Genomic DNA, 23203 nt, shown 5'->3' on the forward strand with positions numbered 1-23203 from the left:
ACCGGGCTGCAGGCGCGAGGGACAGCATCTTCGCAGAGCGTCCTTCGTGCACGAGCACGAGAGAAACCGGATCTCTCCTCCTCCGCCCTCCTTCCTCCACGCACACACGCACGCACGCGCGCACACAAACACACTGTATATTGCGTTAGTCACGCTTTGTTTGCGTCGGAGGTCCAACTTGGAGAATAAAATCACAACCGACTGTCCAAAGGTCGCAGAAAGCCGGAGGAGTGAGTGAGGCTCTGTGTGGGCCGGGTTGCCAGACTGGATCATCCGTTTCTCAACCTAATCACGATTTAAATCTGTCTCTAGGGAGCTTTAAATCAATTGGAAATCAAATGAAATCAAATTCTAGCCTGTCTGAGCAAGGGAAATAGTTTTATGATGTGCCAACATGACAGCGCAGTTGTAGCTGCAAGTAGATTGGACAAGCAAGCACTGATTAGTTCATTAGTTCTCACAAAGCAAGACTCTGTATGTTAGGATCTCTAAGACACATGCAGAGCCTCCTCCTGTCTTAGTCTTCATGCAAGATTTATTACTGCATATTCATGACATGTTCGAAGAATTTACATCATTATGGAACAATAATACAATTTTATAATGTACAATATTATAGTGATTTTAATATTGGCCTAGTGGTTGTTGTAGAAATCAGAGAATCACTCCAATATGATCCTTGGTTGTTGTTGTGTTTTTTTTAAATCATTATTTTTTGGCTCATCAGCAGCAACTGGTTTTATTGGTGTCAGTTCTGTGTGGGTGGATCTGCTGAAGCGTTGAAACAGACCGCGTTTGCTTTTAAAGTTGCTCACTTCGCTGCTCCCCTGTGACTGTCTATTCTGAGGATGTGCTATTAACAGCACGCTGATCTGTGTCATCCAATCTCCCTTCCGATCATCCTGCATTTTTTCCTGTTTTTCTCCATCCTGTGTAACCCTTAAATTCCCTACAGCTCCTCACTTTTCGGTCTGTTTACTCTTCGAATGCACCGACTATGTCTGAGATAAGAATGTAGAGGAGATTGGGGTTAGTTGTAACATCCATCCATCCATCCGTCTGTCCGTCCATTTTCCATACCGCTTCTCCTCCACAGGGTCGCGGGGGAGCCTGGAGTTTATCCGAGGGAACTAGGGGCACAAAGCGGGGGATACCCTGGACGGGGTGCCAAGCCATCACAGGGCACAATCGCACACACATTCATACACAACGGACAATTTCGACATGTAAATCTTTGGACTCGGGGAGGAAACCGGAGTACCCGGAGGTAACCCTTGAAACACGGGATGAAAATGCAAGCTGGATTCAAGCCCCAAACCCTGGAAGTGCGAGGCAAACCTGCTAACCACTAAGCCACCGTGGCCCCTCGGGTTGTCATATATTTATTCGAAGTGAAATATTCTAAAGCTCCAGTTTTTTTTTTTTTACACCCGGTAAACTTCATTGAGACTGGATTCATTTTACATCCCATGGATGTAGGATTCCTCCCGGAATATCCCTGGGATTATAGTCCCGTCCAAATCCTACATACACGCCGCGCACAACATGTCCCGACGATCTCTGCTACTTCCTCCCAAGCTTTATTTTACTTCGTAACGTCTCTACAGACAGTTAACATGCAGTCGTATGTGACGGGATGAAAGGACATCGGGGTTAGAAGTTTTGCTTCCATTTTACACGTCAGTAAACGTAAATCGTTTGGATATCGCGTCAAACCCAATCGGCACAGAAATAAAGAATGGAAACGTCAACCGTTGCGCATTTGTCGCTTGTCGATGCGGCGCACACAAGTTCACAGAAAATGTCGCTTTCTAGTGTGAAGAAGATAGGGTTAGTGTCACCACTGTAGCCTGTCGATGATTAAAGCAATTGATAGCAGTACAGCTGACGCCTCTCCTCTACACACCGCAGATAGATTAATCCCAGACTAAACAGGTCGAACGTGTCTCATTGTGCATCTTGACAAATTTGCTCTGAACTTAATCAGCATCGCACTGCTTTACATTCCTCTGAACGGCCTGAAGGCGAATTGATTGAGCATCTAACGAGCACTTGAGTCATTCCAGACACTTTAAGCGATCGCTGAGCGGCCTCTGTGAGAATGGACGAGTCATCATGTCAAGCCAAAAAAAAAACCAATAAAAACCACACACACACACACACACACGACGGAGCTCCTGATGGATCCGCTGACACAGGCCAGCAGTGAGGTGGAAATTACATTTGATTTAAAACCAGGCTACGATCCAACAGCTCCGATTAGCAACAACGCCCAGAAATGATGGCACAGTGAAAAAATTTACACATTTTCAAACGTTTTTTTTTTATTCAAATGCCATAAATCAGCCTTGAGATGTTTGGTATCTGAAGTTCTTTAGTTTTGCACTGGAGCTCCGAGGATAAGATACAAATGAATATACATTTTTGTCCCGTCTTTTTATTATTATTATTATTATTATTATTAATAATAAAACAGAACAAGAATTAGAATATTTATTTTTTTTTAAACAAAAAACACAGAAATCCACAAATTTGAAAATGTGATGTAGGCGAATCTGGCAACAGTCCTCAACAAAAAATAAACAAGTTTATTTAAAAAAAAAAAACAAAAAAAAAAAACAAAACATCTAGAGAACATTTAACACATTCAGAAAGATAGATACCGATTTCAAAATAATGTCAACTCTTCTTAATTTTGTCTTTGGTGTGGGGTGTACAAATGTTTGCACTCGACCGTCACCCTAAATCTTTCCTACAGATATGTCTACAAGCTCAAATATGAACTATGTTATTATTCGCATAACCTCCAGCTTCCTGGTGTCATTCTGGGAGGCGGAGTGATACCGAACTGCACTGGAGTTAAAATAAATACATTTGAAAAATAAAACGGTGACGACAGTGACATTTTGTTCGTCCTCACAGATAGAATCAGCAAATCGGTGACTGCTTCTTTTTATTTTTTACTATTAACTGTTAGCAACAATAACACAGTAGCTTCAGTGCAGAACTAAAGAAGCAAGCGTCAGACCCCGAGCATTTTTACTAATAGCGTAAATGTGATATTTTTATTTCAACCTGATTTCACTGGGTTAAATGGAATCCAATTAAAAGGCTCACATTTATCTTTTATCTACATCTCGATCTATACGCTTTATTTCTTTTTCTTTAAAACAGAAAATTATTTCACAACAGGCCGTCTCAAGCAAACCCTCACACAAACCTGCCAAACACCTACAAAACTGTATCAAAAGTGCACCATAGTGTTATACATATTTTCAATGTTTCAATCTTTTTCACCTATATCAGTAATTAATATTATTATAATTTCATAATATTTATACAAATACCACTATGTACAAGGTAGAAATACATAAACCCACAAATAACCCCATATGTTCAGTTTATAGCCCCTCCCCTCTGTTCGGGACACGCCCCCTAATTTCCCCCCCATGCACAAGCCTTTGGTCAGAAACTCAGGCTTAGAAAGGTTGCAGCATGTCAGGACTGTCAGTATCACAGAGCCGAGTACATTTAACACATTTCAGCCAGTGCGATTAAACATTGTCACGATGTACACACAATGCTGTAACCGCATCACATCCGGATTGCCGCGGGGGGGAGGGGGAGGACGCTGGGGTGAAGGGTCGGGGGGGAAGAGGGAGGGGGGGGCGTCAGCGCGATCTGATCCAGCCTGCTCAGGGTGGGACGCAGCAGGACTCGGAAACGGAGGCCGGCACGTTCCGCAGGGTTCCACGAGGGGCCGCTGTGCTGAGCAATCTCAGTCTCTGGATTGGTAGAACAGGATGTAGCCCGACTCAGAGTTCTTGGAGATTTCCGAAGTGAGTCCGTAGAACTCCTCTATCGCCTGGGCGTCGATTTTCTGTCGAGAAAACCAAAAATAAACATCGAACCTAAAACATGCTGTCGCAAAGCAACCCGCGACTGTTGACTTTCTATATACACGTGCACGACACGGAGCCACGATTTCTGCGACAAATCAACATTTTAGCTAGGATGCAAATTACATAGGATGTGATAAAGCGACAAATCCAAAGGGCTGGCTTAAATCATTTCTCCAGCCCGTACAGGAGGTTTTTTGTGATTGTTGTGACCAAAAATGCTTGCTTTTGCTGTGGCTTTTAAAAAAAATAAAATAATAAAAACTAAAAATAATTAAAAAAAAAAAAAAATTGTGCTTTTCTTGCAGAAAACTACTTGAATCGGCAAAATCGCGATTGCATGAAATTATTTAGTGCGCTCTTTCGCAGTGTATGTTGCTAAACGAGACCTCATATTCGACACACATGAATTGAAAAGGGTGTTGGCTGAATGTGCGTTGTGGCGACGTCACAGGACGCGTCTCGGCCCGAATCTGCGGTAATTTAGAAAAATTGCGAGCGCCTCCGAATATTGCAGAGTTTCCTCGATTTTGCGTTCATTTCTGCCCTCGCAAAATCCTGGAGGGATTTCCGATTTCTCGGGCCAACCCTATGGCAAGCGTGGTCCGACGTTTTCCTCAGTTCCCCGCTCACGACTTTTAGTTCCTACCTGCAATTAGTTCCCGTTTACCACTTACAACTTGCTTTCCCATACGATACGTATAGAGACATTACAAAGAAAAATAAAGCTTGGATGGAAGTAGCAGAGAACGTTGGTGGCTCTGCACAGTCTACATACGTAGCGTCAGTGACGATAGTACGAAGCCAAGCACGTAAGATGTACACAACACACTCAGTACTGCCTGATTATATACTGTAGTATACAACCGTGGAAGAGTAATCATTTATAATCGCACTATCCAAGTTTCTCTTTGGAGTCTCAAGCTTTCTTCTTCATGTCTCTGGGGGTTTTTCCTGATGAGGGATCTAAATCTAAATCTCAATGTGTATTTCTCTAAAGCTGCTTTGTGATTGAACGAAATTAAAGGCGCTTTAAAAAAAAATAAAAGCATGCTGGTTTGGATCACATACATCTTGTGAATGTAGTTAATTACCTCTACGATGTCATCATCGAAAAGCAGCCAGAAGTCGTGACTCTTGACGATAGCGATGTAGTGTCCGCGATTGGGCCCGCTGTTAAGATGAGATCAAAATATATTAATCACACATAATACATGCCAATAATAATGAATAGAAATAAATAAATAAATAAATAAATAAATAAATAAAGTTCAAACATACTACTGAAAGAAAATGAATCAGGTACATAACAAGCATAAAATGTTCGGTTTGTTTTTGAGGTTTGTCAAACCAACCTCCCACAATGCACCACCACGGCGACGAGGTCGTAAAGCCTTTCGGGATTGGTCGCGTCTCCGGACGTGTTGAAGAGGCGGAGCTCCAAAGGGAAGACCACGCGGTAGCTTAGCTTAGTGTAGCGCTGGAGCTGCTCCATGTATTTAAATCTCTTCAGATGCAGGGCTAAAATCATGGGCAGCTTCTTCACCCTCATCCTACGACACACACACACACTTACCGTTAAAATACACGTAGACTGAACTAAAGCTCGAACAGAGGGGCCAGACGTTACAGACGTCCTCTTTACCTTTTGTGTGCCTCTTGTTTACTCCTACATTCCTCACAGTAGTATTTATATTCACTACACAGGGTCTCTGTATTACTGAAGCCCCTAGAGAGACAAAATGGTGGGTATTAAAACGTGGTTCAGGGTTAAACTACAAGCTGAAGTCGTCAATCAGAATTCGTGGTCAAAATAATCCAACGCGCTCGTGAGAAAAACCCGACACACACCTGAGGCAGTGCGTGATTGAAGTGTTCTGCTCAACGTCCACAGACAAATCCAGGAAGTCCTCGTCCTTGCTGCTTATCTACGAAATAAAAGAGAACGTTAAACGTTAGATACAAAAACATAACGTGAGTCTGATATCCGTGATTATTATTGTGTGTTATGAGGAGACCGAGCTTTAAAAGCTGACGTTTACTGTCCCCTCATACATTTCTCCACTAATCCAGGTTGCATTACCGTCTCGCAGGTGAGGCAGCGCGTCTCGTTGGTCAGCGTGCCCTGGAAGATCTCGTGTACCCATGTGGTGGACGGAGGAGTGCTGTTACTCTTCTGCGAGTCGAGCGTGCCGTTGGCCAGTTTGCCGTTCTGCTTGTCCTGCTTCTTCTCCTCCTGCAGCAGGTCGGCTATAGTGTTCAGCAGGTAGTTGAGGAACTCGTGTGCATCCTGCTGCATGTAGTTATCAAAGAGCTCTGCAACCCAGAGTGAGTGTTGTTAAACAGTGGATCGAATCAACGACAAATTTAAATTCACAAAACGATTTTAAAATTCTTTACACCGGACTAGGGCTGCAACTAACGATTATTTTCATAAGCGATTAGTTGGCTGATTATATTTCCGATTAATCGGATGGGGGGGCAAACTTTCAGGTTAGTAAAAACAAATGTGTTCCATTTGAGACGATATTACCTTTCTAAAATTCATAGACTAGACCAGTGGTTCTCAACCTTTTGTGAGCATCTTGGGACCCCTAGAATATTTTGAGCAAACAACAAGGACCCCCTCACGCCACAACAATTATAGGCTATATATTATACAGTCATTTCTATATATGTTGCCTTAATTTATTGATATTTAACATTAATAATATTAAAACTGAATCAAAACATTTCAAGATTTTATTTTTTACATTTTATTGTTGGTGCGACATTTAATTTGACTCTCTGAATTATCCTTTGTTTATTTTATCCATCAATGCAACACTTTAACTTGTCTACCACTCATAGGTTTTTGCAAATTATCATTTCATTTGTAAATAAATTTAAAATAAATCCATCAATGAACGATCGTCAGCTCAGCTAGCCTGATATTTGCGAATAACCAAATTGATTAATTTTAAAACATCTCATTTGAATGTTTTGATACATTTAACAAAATACACACACACACACATATATTATATATATATAATTTAAACATTTTTAAAACTTTCCTATGGACCCTCTGCAATTACACCACTGACCACTAGGGGTCACTGCACTAGACGGTAGTGCATAGTGTACGTCATTTGGGACACAACTTTAGAATTTGCTCTCCGAAGCGTGTTTTCGGAACAGAAGTAATGCAATGAGTAAATGTACCACGTGCAGACCAACTAATCGATAATGAGATTCGGTGTCAACGATTTTCATAATCGATTTTATCGATTAGTTGTTGCAGCTCTACACCGGACGCCATTTTCCAGACCGATACGACCGGTCGGCTCTTTCTGAAATCTTTTCACGCACTCCTTAGCTGACTCGTTTCCCCTCACCGTTCTCTTTGCGCAGCCGCGTGATGAATTTCTTCGGAGGGATGACGCCCACCTTCCTCTTCTGGTTGGCGATGCTGTGGAACAGGTCGGCCAGGCAGGTGAGCAGGTTCTCTTTGCGCCGCGGCTGACTCCTGTAGGCCAGGATCTTCTCCCGAAAAGGCCGGCAGAAGTACAGAGCCTGGAGCACAGAGTTGCAGTAGCAGGTGTTCCCGAACTGCGGGGTGAAAACGAAACGTGAGTCAGACGTGAACGCGGCGACGCGAAGACTAGATTAAACGTGCGCAGGCTTACGTTAACCAATCCAAAGTAGTGCTCGTTGACAGGGAACTGCTCCGAGCCAATTTCTTTCTCCAAAGCGGAGGCATTGGCGCCCTGAAAGATAAACATGCACGGCATGACGATTTCAGTGGCAATAAAATGTAAAACATCAGAAATTTTATTCCATCTTTTGATCAAAACTAATTCCAATCAATCAATTAAGTTATTACTTATCCAGCAAATCTTCCAAATAGGTTTCGCCATCAGACCCACGTCACCATGTGTAGCGTGACATCACATCACATGGTTTTAAAGAGAGGCATGACAAGAGGACTGACAGGTAAGTGGACTTGTGCTTTAAATAAACATACCTGTAACCCTGGGCTAACTCACAATACATAACATTTACATTCGCTGCAGGAAAATGTGACTAAAGAAGCCCAAAGCAGAGTTTTTTAAGGACATTGCAAACCAAAAACAATCACGTTCGATTCGATTTTTAATCCTGACCTACGCCACTTTTATATGTGGTACTAAATTCCGATACACTCTGCACTTTTGTGTAGCAATTAATCTCAGGTCCTGTCTGCATGCATACAGATATTTTTAAAACGTTGTTTTTAATCTACTGTTTTTCAAAAATCTCTCAATCCACACTCATGTGAGCCCAGTGACAGCACGGTAAGTCATAGTAACTGTGTGACACGCCTCAGGTAACAGTAAGAGTGTGTGTATTGAGTGGTACAGATGGAAAAACATCAACATACTATATGCATGCAGAGCATTTTCCAAAAACAAAGCTTTTTTTCCATTCATATGAAAATACTGAAAATGGCTTTTTTTTTTTTAAAAAAATATAGCTATACATATACATACATGTGTATTTTTTTTCTGGACGTTTTTGAAAAGTGTTCGAGCGACGTAAAACACCACTTGTGTGTGGATGAGAGGCCAAAACGCAGAGAAATAACTAGAGGACGACCGATAGTGGATTTTACCGATGACTTTATATACTGAATGAAAACAGAACAGTCAAAATAATAATGCGGAATTTGATTACGAAAATAAACAGTACTGACTGCACCATGAAAATCTACTGTATTATTTTTAAATGAAATAAACATTAAAATATATTAACGATTAATGGATATTAAAGTAAATAAAAGATATACATCTGAAGTGCGCTAAAAAGGAACACTCCAAATAACAAATAAAAACAGATATCCAAAATGAATAAAAAAACACTTTAAATAACACACCAAAATTAGTCGGTGAGTTTTTATCTTGCCTCTAGAGGCTGCTCTCGTACTGTATAATGACAGCGGACTCTACTTAGCTGCTCCAGCAACCAGGAAAAACAATCTGTGTGGATTTTTGCCGATAAGCCATCGCTCAAGCAATCGGTTATCAGGTAACCTGAAGTTATAACTTATTTATGTTACATAACTATGTTCTTTCTATATTATAAAAAATATGAGCGAGTGTACATGTAGAACAAGACCTCGGGTGAAGCATTCGGAAGGAGCGAACTTCTCATATTGCTCAGATGGAAAGAAGAGAAAATTTGAATCAGAGCATCATGTGATACTTGGTTTGGTTTCATACTGTATATAATTAAACAAAACAAAACAAAAAAAAAACATTGACTGAGGAATGGTGGGGCTGAAAACATACTCAACATACAAAAACTTTCATTCACTGGTAAAACAAACTTTAACCAAGTACGCGTAGAAATCACAAAAATCACCTGAGCATGATGAACACAGAGCCAGCACTAAATAAACCATTAGATAATTCTAGAAACTATCAAATCAACCATCAGTTTCTCTTTTTGTTTGTTGACCAAATCTCCGAAGCTTTCCGCTTCAGATGACTAGTTTTATCTTTTAAAAGCAGTTCCACTTCTTCTTTCTTTTGGTCGACACTGCACTTTTCCAACCTTAACCCTCATTCTTCTGCATGTGGCTCAGATCAGGCGTTCAGACTCGTGTCAGATATACAACACGTTAATATGATGTACGAATGTAAACGTCCTGGGAAAAGAAATCAGGTTTTTGCAGAAATCTAGAGAACATTTCAGAACATTTCTGATAAACAGACAGAGAGGTCTTCTTCCCCCACCTAAGTACACCATCTTCTTCAAAGGTGGAGGGGGGGGCAAACCTTAACTCAACACGGCGCTCATGATGTTCGTTCTAGCATGACATCTCTGACAAGTTCTCAGAAAAGTAAAACGATTCCACACCAGCCATTTCTTCTCTCAACCGAGGTATGAATAGAAAATGGAAAACTATGCGAGAAGACGCAGAGGAAAAAGAAACCACACCTACGATCCACGTTTACTGCTAACGGGCTGCTACTGTAGAGCATAAATGATCTAGAGGGCATTTAATTAAACAAACAGAAGACAAGCACAGGATGAGTCATCACATATTTTAATCAGCTTTTTTTTTTTTTTTTTTAAAATACAAACTTATTGATGTCCATAACACCGGTCCGAAACACGCATTTTACTTTCAGGAGCATTTTAAATACTTCAAATGAGATATGGTGTGTGTGTGTGAAATTAAATGTGTGTGCCATTATCTATCTATCTATCTATCGACAGATCGATAATAACAAAAATGGTGATTGTAATATCACACAGGTATGTGTTATGACAAGAATAAAGAGAGATTGAGATAGATAGAGATAGATTTACAGAGAGAGAAAGAGAGAGAGAGAGGGAGAAAGATTGAGAGGGAGAGCAAGAGAGAGCAAGAAAGAGAGAACGAGAGAGACAGAGAGAAAGCAAGCAAGAGAGAGAAAGTAAGAGCGTAAGAGAGAGAGAGAGAGATAGAGCTTGGATAAGGAGCCAGCATTTCTCTTTACTCTTTACAATCCATTAAATGTCAATGAGTCGGGCTTGAGGAAGTGTCAACACTAAAGAAATGGTACGGTCCGTTGTAGGGGTGTTCAAAAATTGTGATTTACGAGTCTTTCTGACACGGGTGGGGAAACATTTTTTTTTTTATCGTTAAATTCTACTTACTGCCTGTGATGTATAGGAACTATCAAACCTTTCCAGTTTACTTTATTTTGGGGGATAAAGTCTTAAATGAGGGCGTCAGATCCCGCCCAATAAGCCAAAGTGTGTTTCGATGGTGTCACCTACGCTACAAGCATCTTACACTATTACGGATGTATTCTTCTACCTCATATTATTATTATTATTATTATTATGATCTTCATTTTTTTACCCCCAATAACATCATAGCAGTACAGGATACATGATTAGGGGATTTATTACATACGAAGTGACCTTCCTGCGTCATTTTATGTCATGAAAAAAAGATTTAATCTCCATATTATTTTTGAACACAAGCAGTAGACAGTCTACCGCAACACCGCCATTAGTTTTCAGTGTTATTCACTGTTACAGTACCTTTCAGGGGAAAAAATAAGTAAACACTACAAACCCTACACTATAATCACATCCAACATAATCAATGTAATGTTTTAAATCGGGACGTGCAACACCGTCGTGCTTTACTGTTATTCAGTTGTCATTGCTGGCTGTGAATGTTTCATGCTAACCTACAAGCTGCAGCTTTAGTAGAGCACAAAACCGCAGACCTCCGCTTTGCGGTTACAGGTTTAAAACACAATCACACATGTGGAAAATCCCCCCAAAAAGCGCAATTAAACGCGAATTGTTACTCAGTTTACTACCAAAGCTTGTTATTAGGCCTACGGAAGCATCCATACTTGGCGCACAGGGAAAAAACAGCTCGCAACTGCAAGGAAGCAAAAAAAAAAAAAACCTGGAAGCTAAAACAGCTAATTGCTCTGGTTTTATGCTAAACAGGCAGGGGATAGCACAATAGGTTGTGCAGTCCATGTTAGAAACGGCAGTTTTATATTAAATTCGCTTACCATGGTACAAAAAGAGGCAAATTTGGAAACTGTCATTAGGATTTCCATTCGGCCAGCGCCATCTTCCACCCAATCACCGCGCGGAGGCGAAAACGAGTCCCCAGTCAGGACCGATCGCAGAGCTTAACCGTGGGCTGTGTCCTAAAACCCCTCTACATCGACAAATATGGCTCTACGTAGGACGCGGAAGTGCATCACAAACTACTCATGTAGTGCACTCATATGGAGACTGGCTTGTTATTTGGAATTCCGCCATGACGGACAAGCCACCGGGTCTTAGTGCTCGGTATTAAATCATATTTATCTGAGCACCTGTATGATTGAGATTTTTTTTTAAATAACAACGTTTCATTTCGTTTCTGATGCTGTTAGATGTACGCTTCATCAACTAAAAAAAAACACGCCTTCCATCTTGACGTCTGACGTATTCACTAAACTTGTATGCCATTTTAGATAGAAATGTATTCAACACTAGAGCCTTATCAACATTTAAATAGATGTCCGTGACCACTGACAACGGCATTTCAGCGAGAAAAAACAAACAAACAATCAGTTTAGGTCCAACCGCATAGCGTCACGTTTATAAAACGTGATTTTATTCAGGCAATCACTCGAGAGTCCTATTTTCCTCCTGAGAAGGCCGAGCTGCAGGACCCCAACATTCTCTTTCCGCCCTAACCGCCATCTTGCGAGCAACCGGGGGTAAGATGTACTCCCGTAATTGTTCTTAAAAACCGTGTTTTGCTAACATTTCTCGCCTCGTAATGCTCTAGAAACACGAAATAGTCTCTTCTGTTTGGTGTTGTTTTTAAAACGTGCAGCCTGAGTGCTTTTAAATGAGTTAAATAGTAAAATAAATGGAGCCGTGTAGCGTTCGCGTGGCTGAGCATGTGGGTTATGTGTATGATGAAAAGCACCATGGCGGTGATATTTTTCACTCTTTATTTAGCCCAGCGCGGAAAATGTGAATGTTCCGAATTTTATTAGTGTCCATGTGCTAGGCAATTCCTTATACAAGTTTACTTAATGCATTTACACATTTGTTATGCAGTACTCCGGTCTGATCTAACATGCGTGGAGTCCGAGTTAAATTAGAAGTCAGGATCAGTCATGGCTGGGTTTTTATATATATATATATAATATATCTATATCTCTAAAGTCATATTAGGCTTTTGATTAATGATGCAAAAATATCTGAATGTGATTAGAAATAGTCTTATAATAAGCTATCCATGAATTTGCTAGGGCCTCATCATCATCGTCCTCATCATCATAACAGCTTTGTCCTGGGCTGTCTTATTGCAAACTCAATCCAGTGATCTTTTATACTGTACAATTTTCAAAACTCTTAAATGTTACAAGGATATGTGTCTGATTATCTATAATCTCTCAATCCAGTAATCAGGCACCATGACGAACACAAGAGGCAAGAGGAGGGGAACCAGGTACATGTTTGCCAGGCCCTTCCGCAAGCATGGTGAGTGAAATAATAGGTTATAATCATTATAGGTGAAATTTGATCAGCTGTATTTCAGCAAAAAAAACCCCCACAAATGAACCTGTCTTTATAGCAGAACTCCCTTTACTCCACAGGCTCAGTTCCTCTGTCCACGTACATGCGCATCTACAAGAAGGGAGATATTGTTGATATCAAGGTAAGCAAAGAGACACGTGTGTATATAGATGTTTAAGCCTTAAAGTTTTGAATATTAAGTTTGATTGTGTAATGAAGAGGGGCAGCTTTAGATAGAGAACAAGAGCGTGTGTTGAGTTAGTCTCTTTACAGCAGCTGATTTGAGTATAGGATGATCACCTCCTTGCTAATATTCCAGGTTTGTGTACCGTTGAATTGACTAGGTCAAACACATACTCATTGTATTTCACAAGGACAATCTTTAGTCATAATGATCAAAAAGGCCTTACAAACTGACCACTATCGAACAATTTGATAACTAGTTGCAGTATTTTTGCTGAAGTTGTGATTTTTGACAGATTTTTGTATCTTTCAGGAAATTTAGATGTCGCATCCAGACCTTGAAAATGATTGATATTCTGTTAGCAAATTAATATAGACTTGAACATAATGACTAATTACTGTAAATCCTTTGTCACTCTCTAGAGACACCATTGTTTATTGCACTAACACATTCTCCTTAAAACATTTACAGTGTTTTGGCAGACGCCATTATCCAGAGCGACTTACATTTCTCATTTATACAATTGAGCAGTTGAGAGTTAAGGGCCTCGCTCAAGGGCCCAGCAGTGGCAGCTTTGCAGTGCTGGGACTTGAACTCATGACTTTCTGATAAATAGACCAACATCTTAACCGCTGAGCTACCACTGCCCTAAACACCTTACGTTTTCCTTCATGAACCATGGAATGGGTTTTTAATTAGAGGAGGTGACCCAACTCGAAAGTACATAATTTCTTACTTTACAGGCTGTTCAAACAATATCTGCTAATAAATATTTTGTTGTCGATTAGGGCACAGGAACCATTCAGAAAGGCATGCCTCATAAGTGCTACCACGGCAAAACGGGACGCATTTATAATGTCACACAGCATGCTGTAGGCATCATTGTCAACAAGCAGGTCAAGTAAGTACAACACTTGGTCTGGAATTAACTGTTAACTTTGTCGGGTGTTATGCCCAAAAAGTTTTGTGCTTTTCGTAGTGTTTGTGTGTGATTCTGCAAAGGTAGCAGTGTAAAATGTTTATAACAGTAGCAGATTACACAGTCAGAGGGGTTTCGTTGGTGCCTCGTACCTTCAGCTGAGAAACCGAGTTTGCTGCAGTATGATTTATGGGACTCTCGAAAGTTTTAGGGGGTCGCTGCTGGACACCTAAAAAGATTAGAACCACTGGCCTGAGGGATTTAGAGTGGGTAAAAAGAATTAAAAGTTAAGATTGTGGTATATTTTTTGGGGTAAAAAAAAAAAAAAAAATCAGCACTGAGATAATTGTCCTTTCACACATTTTTAAAAACCCCAATGCAGTGTGTTGATGTCATGGTCTAAAACCCCATCTTCACTTTGCCATGAGGACCTCTTTATGTCCTGTGTGGTCATTCCTGTGGGGGAGAGAAATCCTCCTTATGCACCCTGGCCAGACTGTGCCATGTCTACACCAGATTGTCAATAAGGACACACACATATATTTTATTTTTCCTGAATCAAAATCGAACCGCTTCACCTGTGAGCTCGTTCTCATCGACTTTCTATATTTTCTCCTTGCAAGGGGCAAGATCCTGGCCAAGAGAATTAACGTGCGCATCGAGCATGTGAAGCACTCAAAGAGCAGAGAGAGCTTCCTGCAGCGCATCAAGGAGAACGAGAAGAGGAAGCTGGAAGCCAAGGCCAAGAACTCCTGGGTGGAGCTCAAGCGCCAGGTACGCAGCGCTGCACAGCAAGCCAGCACACTTTCACAGTGGACTTTGTGTACTTATAAAGCATGTTATTATATTGTATTTTCCTCCAGTCTGCATGATTAGGTGAGAGTGTTGCTAATTAAAATATCGATCTAGAATATTTGCATCCAGGAGAGATGAACATTAGGATTTAGAGCTGCATGATGATGGATTAAAAAAAAATTAAAAAAATCACAATCTCCTTGGACAAATTGTACTAGGTTGTCAGGGATGGTGCTTAATGTATAGTATGTACAGTATTAGTGTTTTGTTAGTGAACATTGAAAGTACAAATTAAAAATGTAAAAGGCTGCTCAAGAAGTACAATAGTAAAATGGCACAGGTAGCTGTGTGCATAAACAAAAATAAGATTTTAAATGTATTGTATGAAATCAACAGTTTACAGTGCATTCACAATTCACCTTCTCTTTAGCCTCAACCTGGTGTAAATGTTTTAAATGTTAAGTAAAATATTAAGATTAAATGTAAAACGAATAAATGACATGGTATGCAAAAAACAGTTAAAACATGAGCACTTATTTAATACAAAATACTTCTAATGTTTGCCAACTAATTGGTGAAGCTATGTGCACTTCATTTTATTTTAATCAGGTAGACCTTGACAATTAGAATGGCTAGAAATCTATCTAGTTATTTATATTTTTTTAATAGACATACTGCAGTGCTACACAGGTTGATTGATTGCTCATGCTGCTGCTGAGCTGGTTCATAGGACCAATTAAGTGCTGACCTCTTTGTTTTACACATCAGTTTTGATTTGCTTAAATATTTCATTATAAATTTGTGGTAGTCTGTGTGATGCAATGTTTACACTGTTTGCCTTTCTTTTCCTCTCTTTCACCTTCCCATTCTGTCTTTCCTCTGCACAGCCCGCTGCCCCTCGTCCAGCCCACTTCGTCAGCACCAAGAACAACATGCCCCAGCTCCTGGAGCCCATCCCCTACGAGTTCATGGCATAAATCTGCTGACTAAATAAAGATCTTTATACACACGCATCTGTCTGGGCATCAGTTTTTGCTTCTTTGTCCTCATGTATTTACTACAAATTAACTTCTGTAGTAGTAAGGTGGGAATTGAGAGTTGTTAGTACCTGAAGTCGGTGTGGGTGACTCTAAAGTGGTCTCTGTTAGAGACAGGAGAATCAACATCATGTCTTTTTGTGAACTTTTCTGGCCACAACCTTCAGAATAATGAATGTTGTAATCTGATTGGCTCTATGCAATTTTCTGTGATGGGTTTTGTTGGAGTAAACAAAACTGGGCAAGCTTTTTCAAGTAATATTAGTCACAACCTCTTTTAAAGAAAAGTTGTTCAATTGTGATTCCTTCAATGGAAAAACATGTGTCAAACAACCTGTGAGAAAGTATGCGACTGCTGCATTTATGCACGTAGTGTACTTGATTCTTATGTGTTCACTCGTTATTAAATTTGCTCTGGGAATTTTGTTTAATTGCTATAAAAAAATTCTACAGGTTTCTTTAAACCAGTGCTCCCCACCCTGAGGATGCTACATATCAAATACTATGACTGAAATCTGTGAGGGGGTTTTGCTGCAGGAGGAGATGTTGGAGTGTCTCTGAGGGAGCCATTTAAAGCGGGTAGCATCTTCATGACCCGGATTCATTTTTACTGATTGTAACAAACAAGCTTGTGTTGTACAAATGTTTTGGATTCTCAAATATTTCATCCACGGGCTAGTTTTCAGCAACCACCAGGGGGCCGTGTTGGCAAACCAAACGCTTTTGCAGTTCTCCAAGTCAGAATTATTGATTGGGGACTTTTTGGCAGTGGTGTGTAGTCTTTCATAGAGGCAAAGTGAAAACAACTGGCCTTTTTTTTTCTTTTTTTTTTTTTTCTTTTTTTCTTTCTTTCTAAAGGTGTATTTTTAATATGCCACAATGCTGAATATGTACTACACTCTTTTCTGATTTTTAATGTTATGTTCCATTTACCATTTCAAATTAGACTCGAGTTAGACTGGTTAACTTTGTTGACTTAAATAGTTTGGTTCACAGTTTTCTCTCTTGTGTCACTGTTAGTTTACTTATTACTTCAAGTGTAAAATAAAATAAAAAAGAATGGCCCACAGCAAATGCACGGTACTTCTGCTAATTATTGAAACTTGCAAGCTGATTTGGCTAGAAATGTTACGAATAGTTTGTTTTATACAAACCTCTAATTGCCCTTTTTCCACTTTTGTATTCTCCAGCAATTTCACCAAATTCTGTATAAAGAAAATGAAAAGAAGAAAACATTTAGCCAGTTAATGTTTTTGAATCACCCTGTATGTGTGTTTCATACCTCCCACCAAGTGTAGCATCTTGTGTTATGTAAACATAATGGCTGATTAACTCTATGTGCAGACCTTCGGTCAGTTAAACCAGTCATCACTTTTGATTGGGTAATATTTGGAATGTTACATTTTTCTGGATATTGGACTAAATTTGACAGCTGGAGATTAAAATGTGGGAGGTAAAAATCCAGACCTCATTGTCTTCATAGCTACAGTATATTTGCAAAATGTATGTGGACATTTTGCATGTGGACACCCATATGGGGTTCTTCCCCAAACTGTTGCCACAAATTTGGATGCACACAACTGTATATAGGATGTTTTTGTATACTGTAGCATTACAATTTCACTTCACTGGAACTAAGAGGCACAAACCTGTTCCAGCATGGCGATGGCCCTGTGCACAAATCGAGCTCCATGAAGACGTTGGAGTGGAAGAACTTGAATGTCCAGCACAGAGGCCTGACCTCAATCCCAATGAACATCTTTGGGATGAACTGGAACACCGACTGCACCCCAGACCTCCTCACTCAGCATCAGTGCCTGACCTCACTATTGCTCTTGTGGAATGTGTGAATGAACACAAATCCCCACAGCCATGCTCTAAAATCTAGTGGAAAGCCTTCCCAGAAGAGTGGAGGAAAAGGGAAATAAATCTGGAATGAGATGTTCAACAAGCAGATGTGAGTGTTATGGTCAGGTGTCCACAAACTCTTGAACATATAGTGTAGCTATAGCCATGGTAGCAGGGTGTTTTAATCCAAAACCTGTTTGCCTCTCCCAGAAGGTTATGATTTCACCATATATGGATCATTTAGCAACATAATAACCACATCCAAATCGACACAAAAATGACAGCAGGAACAAAATCAATGATTTCAACGCCCATGTCAGTCGGTGAAATCATTTATATTGTGATTTTGAACCGAATTGGAAAGTGGTGGTTTAAATTAAAGAGGGAATCCACTGGTGCAAAACAGATTATAAAAGAGCTAATGTTCTGTATGGAGAACAGTCCATGCTACATCTACAAGTGTCTTCAACCTATTTTGACATGACAGGAAGTCACAGTGCGCGTTGATTTCTCCGTGGAAGCTTCACAGGATATATACAGTTTTGTAGAAATGTTTACAGCAATGTTTGCTGAAAAACTGCATTGCCTAAGAAAACTATATCATGTGTTTAAATAAAACTATATGGCATGTCTTTATGTTTTAAGTAAAGAATAATACATTTATGGATATACAGTGGTGCTCAAAAGTTTGTGAACCCTTTAGAATTTTCTATATCTCTGCATAAATATGACCTAAAACGTCAGCAGCTACATTACATTTTTTTAAAAAGAGAGAATGTACAGAAACAGATGCTTATTAACATATTTGTATTATGTGGACCACTTCAGGTGCGAACATCTAATGCGGTGTGTGTGTATGTGTGTGTGTGTGTGTGTGTGTGTGTGTGTACGGCCCACCTCTGTGTTGACGTTCTTTGTGTAACCAGAGTGGCTGAATGGTTGACTGGATATCTGACAAATATGTTATCTCATCCCTGCTCAGTAAATTTACCCAATATTTACTTCAATTAGGGTTTCCTGAGATAGGAGCCACACATATACGTGTGTGTGTGTGCGTGTGTGTGTGTGTGTGTGTGTGTGAGAGAGAGAGAGAGAGAGAGAGAGAGAGAGAGAAAGAGAGAGAGGCCTGATTTATTACTGTTTTCAGAGACACTTCTATTTGATGTTATACACATATCAAACCATCCTCACTCCCTTTAAATTGCTATATTGTATGAGGATAATGAGATGTTGCTAAACCTTTGTCTAATCTGCTTGACATCATGAGATATCAACAAATCCGTTCCTGTCATCTGACAAGAATCAACAGCATTGGCACCTGTGTTGTTACTCTATGCTGGACACACAGGCCTGAGTGTGAGTATGAGTACAGAGATGATAAGGTGAAAGGCTCAGCGATTTCTGTGAGAATGTACGGGAACAGGCTGATAACCTCAACGAATGCTGTGCATATCCGTTGTCCACAGAGGGCAGATGATAATGTGTCCTGTGCTATCATGCTGGTGTTGGTACAGCCACATATTTAACCAGCTGAATGCATGTGACCGGGTCTCGCTGAGCCAAAAGCCAAAGCAATCCATCAGCAATGACACGTCGGCCTGTTATTGATAAGTGAATGCTTGCAACTGGTAAACGGCAGCTTGTTAGTACTAAACATCTGGTGAACGTGCCCTGGATTTTCCTAAATTCATCTTCAATTCAGGGATAAAACTACTGTACATCCTACACAGCTACGCAGAGTTAAAGGAGTTAAGTTCTATACACCACTTCTGGAGTGCATGTGTGATCATCACAGACAAGAAGTACAACTGTAAATTATAACTACAGTATAAACTATAACTATTACACTTCATCAATCAAACTCATGGATGAAAGAAAATATTAACAAAATAATATCCGAGAAATACAGTGAAACGTATTTCCGGTTAAATGTAACTATAAATGGTTAAAGGTATGGCAAGTCGTTCATTAATAAATTACAAATTACGTCTAATTGTAGGCAGATGGACTTGGTATAAGAGGAAAAAAACACTTCAGGACATGCTGTTAGAATAAAATAATCAATTTTCCATGGAAAATATAAATTTTCCATTTCCATTTTCCATTTTCTGTACCACTTATCCTTGCTGGGCCATGGGGAACCTAGAGCCCAGAGCCCAAGGGGCATGGGACATAAGGTGGGGGACATCCTGCACCTGGTGACAATCCCACACACATTCACACACCCATACATACACTACGGTCACTTTTTTTGGACATGCCAATCAGCCTACAATGCATGTCTTTGGGCAGGGGGAGGACTGGGGGAGGAAACCTGGGTGCCCAAAGGAAACCCCCGAAGCACTGGGAGAACGTGCAAGCTCCACACACGCAGAGCCACGGCCGGAGTCGAACGTCTCAAATTATGAGGCACTTCATGTGAGTCTAAAAGACATTCTGGACCTTGAGTGTCATCCATGGCAGGCTGAACGGAAGTACCATGAATTTTCATATGGTTCCATGTATAACCAGTGATTTCCCATGAACGCACCACAGCACCAGTGGGAGTTCATGAGTTCCCACTGTGACTCCTGACCTTCTACTGATAACCCATGGATTCTTTTGGGAATCTAGTTTTTTTTTGTCAACTGCTACCTCAAGTTGTACTGCTTGTTCATCTAGTGTGGTAACCATAAAATGTGTTAATGTTACAGTGTATGTTAATGTACAGTATCTTTTTCAGATTAAATGAACTTGATATGCTGATGAATTGCTGTTTTTCTGAACTGTTGTGCTATTCAAAATACACCAATCAAAGACCAAAACCTGAGAATGGCTCAAATTAGCCTTATACCACAATTCTCAAATCGGATTGGTCGGAAAGTGTCTGACAATAATACTGGCTGTAATTCAAATGATTAATTTATATTAATGCACTCATTCTAATACATTAGCGTTTCTAAAGTTACCACCCGTCCACAGGAACTTGCCCATCCATCCATCCATCTTCTACCACTTACTCCTTTTCAGGGTCACGGGGAACATGGAGCCTATCCCAGGGAGCATCGGGCACAAGGCAGGGTACACCCTGGACAGGTTGCCAGTCCATCGCAGGGCACAATGACATACACACTGACACACCCATTCATACACTACGGCCACTTTAGACATGCCAATCAGCCTAACATGCATGTCTTTGGACTGGATGAGGAAACCGGAGTACCCAGAGGAAACCCCCGCAGCACGTTGAGAACATGCAAACTCCGCACACACAGGGCCCCGGCAGGACTCGAACCCCGGAGGTGTGAGGCAAACGTTCTAACCACTAAGCCACCATGCGCCCTCACAGGAACTTGTATGACTGACAATGTACTATATACTGTAATCTAATTAGTAATTAGTAGTGATAACAGGAACTAAATTGTTGCATGCATTGACGTTCTACAACGTTAAATGCAAAAATAAATGGTTAAAAAGCATGGTGTCGTTCATTAAAAAATTCAGTTGTAATCGCTGGCAAACTGCTGTTGTATAAGAGGAGTAAAACACTTTATACACTGGGTTTAAAGGAAAATAATCCACTTCAGGGTGATAACAGTGACACTGCATCACACCAACCCATCCTTGATTATTTTCTTGCAACAGCACGCCCCCAGGTGTTTTATTTCTTATATATTATTGCAGTCCAACTAGATTGTACAAATTGTGTAACATGGGATTTGTGGCACGTGACTCAGTTCTCCCAGCAGTGCCAGAGGAGCTAAGAGGTGCTGACTCATAAGCAGTTACTGATTGAATAAAGCAAGAGTAAATAGGCTCAAGGGAAGGGGGGGGGGGGGGGGAGGGACGTGGGGTTGTGCTGGGGAGTGGATGAAAGCAGTCATGGAGTACGAGCTACTTAATCATGCCTGCTTGACACTCACAGATTGAGGCCGTCAAGCAGCGAGGCAGCCATATCGACCTTGCGTTACATATTAACCACCGGGACAAGCAAACACACAAGATTAGGTGATAGGAAGACGAGACATCATGCTGTCTTGACTTCTTCATTCGTATTTCGATTACAGTCCCTCTCTAGCATCTGTCTCTGTGCTTCGATCCCCAGTTTGTAGTGAATAGCCTGTACAAGAAGCAAAGGGCTGATTTGAAGGTTTGACTGAGAGCCTAGCTGCTTTGAAACTACACTATGAATTAAACTCCAACACTGGCCAGGAGCCAGTGTTTGTCTTTTTTTTTTTTTGCTTGTTGCTGGTTATCAGTGCAGAGCCATGGTCATTCAGATACAGAGAGTTTTATTGATCCTTTCCACAGAAGGGTTGGGACACTGCAGGACTGGATGGGCGGGAGGACGAGGGAGGGCAGGGATTAGATAGCAGGAAGGTTGACTACAATGTTATTGTTTCGTTTGCAAGATGAATACGGCATGACTATAGCTAGAACACATGGAAATGGAAGATGTTTGGGTTTTATCTGTGAAATGTTCAATTCCATAATTTCATGCTACAAGCTAAAATAGCTAAGCTACAGCCAAACTACTTTTTTGATCAAGCAGTCACAAAGAATAAGTAAACAACTACACTGAACTGAGGAAAATCAACTGTGGCATTTTATCGCACAAAATAAAATTCACAGGGCTCACTTTACGTTCTTTTCTGGACATATAAAGCTAGCTAGTTTTGTCATGCTAAAAAACAGCTATTTACTGGACAAGCTACAGTATTTTGAAAATAGCTCAGCTACTGCCACACTACTAAAAATCGTACTTAAGCTTTTAGCATCGCTAGCTACATATATACAGTTTGTATATATATATACAAATATATATATACACACACACACACAAACTGGGGCATCTTTACTTTTAAGATGTAAAACAGACCTATTTAATGTTATAATATCCCCCTATCAGGCTGTCTAGTAAATAAAAACATAAATTTGATATTTAGGTTGTTGAGCTATGTTGATTATCTATGTTTATATATTAAGGCATGGGTGAACAAGATGTACAGCATTTGCTAGTTCATGATTTCCATATCAGTTTATCTGCATTATTTACAAACTTTATTGTCATTACTATCATTATAACCATCAGCTGCAGTGTTGACTAGGGTTGAGGGACATCAAACGATATGATGAGTCACCACTGAGATATAATGCTGATAAACAGGGCTGCTTTGCGACTTTATACATGCACATGGCTGCTGTAAATCAGACATATCAGTAAGCTTTACCAGTAATTGATAAACTATGATTGTGCGTCATAAATTCTGTGTATATATGTGTGTGGGTGTTGTGTATTATTAGTCGATCATGAATGACAGCCCTTCAGACACAGACAGATGTGTTCCAGGAGCCAGTTTGGACAGTTTAATACCCTCCATCAATCTTTGTCAGACTATCCCAAAGACCTTCATTCACAATCACGTGGTTTTACAGGCCAGCGGATGTAAAGAGGGTAGTTTAGGCACACACGAAAAAA

The 23203-nt window shown here is 40.3% G+C and overlaps 2 protein-coding genes across 2 annotated transcripts; one reads left to right on the forward strand and one right to left on the reverse strand.

Moving 5' to 3' along the window:
* Positions 1 to 780: 780 nt before the first annotated feature.
* usp12a (ubiquitin specific peptidase 12a) lies at positions 781 to 11882 on the reverse strand. The gene is made up of 9 exons (XM_053611675.1): positions 11450 to 11882; positions 7568 to 7648; positions 7277 to 7490; positions 5983 to 6215; positions 5751 to 5827; positions 5545 to 5628; positions 5255 to 5452; positions 4994 to 5072; positions 781 to 3880 (listed from the first exon to the last, which is right to left on the reverse strand). The coding sequence occupies exons 1-9, from the start codon at positions 11495 to 11497 to the stop codon at positions 3779 to 3781; spliced, it is 1116 nt and encodes a 371-aa protein (XP_053467650.1). The 5' UTR covers positions 11498 to 11882; the 3' UTR covers positions 781 to 3778.
* Positions 11883 to 12008: 126 nt separating this feature from the next.
* Positions 12009 to 15871, forward strand: rpl21 (ribosomal protein L21). The gene is made up of 6 exons (XM_053611676.1): positions 12009 to 12151; positions 12848 to 12926; positions 13043 to 13104; positions 13935 to 14047; positions 14689 to 14839; positions 15748 to 15871. Exons 2-6 carry the CDS (start codon positions 12860 to 12862, stop codon positions 15835 to 15837), a joined length of 483 nt encoding a protein of 160 aa, XP_053467651.1. The 5' UTR covers positions 12009 to 12151; positions 12848 to 12859; the 3' UTR covers positions 15838 to 15871.
* The last annotated feature ends 7332 nt before the right edge of the window (positions 15872 to 23203 follow it).

This window comes from Ictalurus furcatus, chromosome 23 (assembly GCF_023375685.1).
Source record: "Ictalurus furcatus strain D&B chromosome 23, Billie_1.0, whole genome shotgun sequence".
Taxonomy (NCBI): Eukaryota; Metazoa; Chordata; class Actinopteri; order Siluriformes; family Ictaluridae; genus Ictalurus; species Ictalurus furcatus.

Excerpts from the sequence above, each read along its gene's own strand:
- rpl21 (XM_053611676.1), top strand. The coding sequence starts at position 12,860 with ATGACGAACACAAGAGGCAAGAGGAGGGGAACCAGGTACATGTTTGCC. Across the intron at positions 12,927-13,042 it reads CAGGCCCTTCCGCAAGCATG|GCTCAGTTCCTCTGTCCACG; the intron begins GTGAGTGAAATA and ends TTTACTCCACAG. Across the intron at positions 13,105-13,934 it reads GAGATATTGTTGATATCAAG|GGCACAGGAACCATTCAGAA; the intron begins GTAAGCAAAGAG and ends GTTGTCGATTAG.
- usp12a (XM_053611675.1), bottom strand. The coding sequence starts at position 11,497 with ATGGAAATCCTAATGACAGTTTCCAAATTTGCCTCTTTTTGTACCATG. Across the intron at positions 5,828-5,982 it reads GCTGCCTCACCTGCGAGACG|ATAAGCAGCAAGGACGAGGA; the intron begins GTAATGCAACCT and ends TTTATTTCGTAG. Across the intron at positions 5,453-5,544 it reads AAACAAGAGGCACACAAAAG|GATGAGGGTGAAGAAGCTGC; the intron begins GTAAAGAGGACG and ends TGTGTGTCGTAG.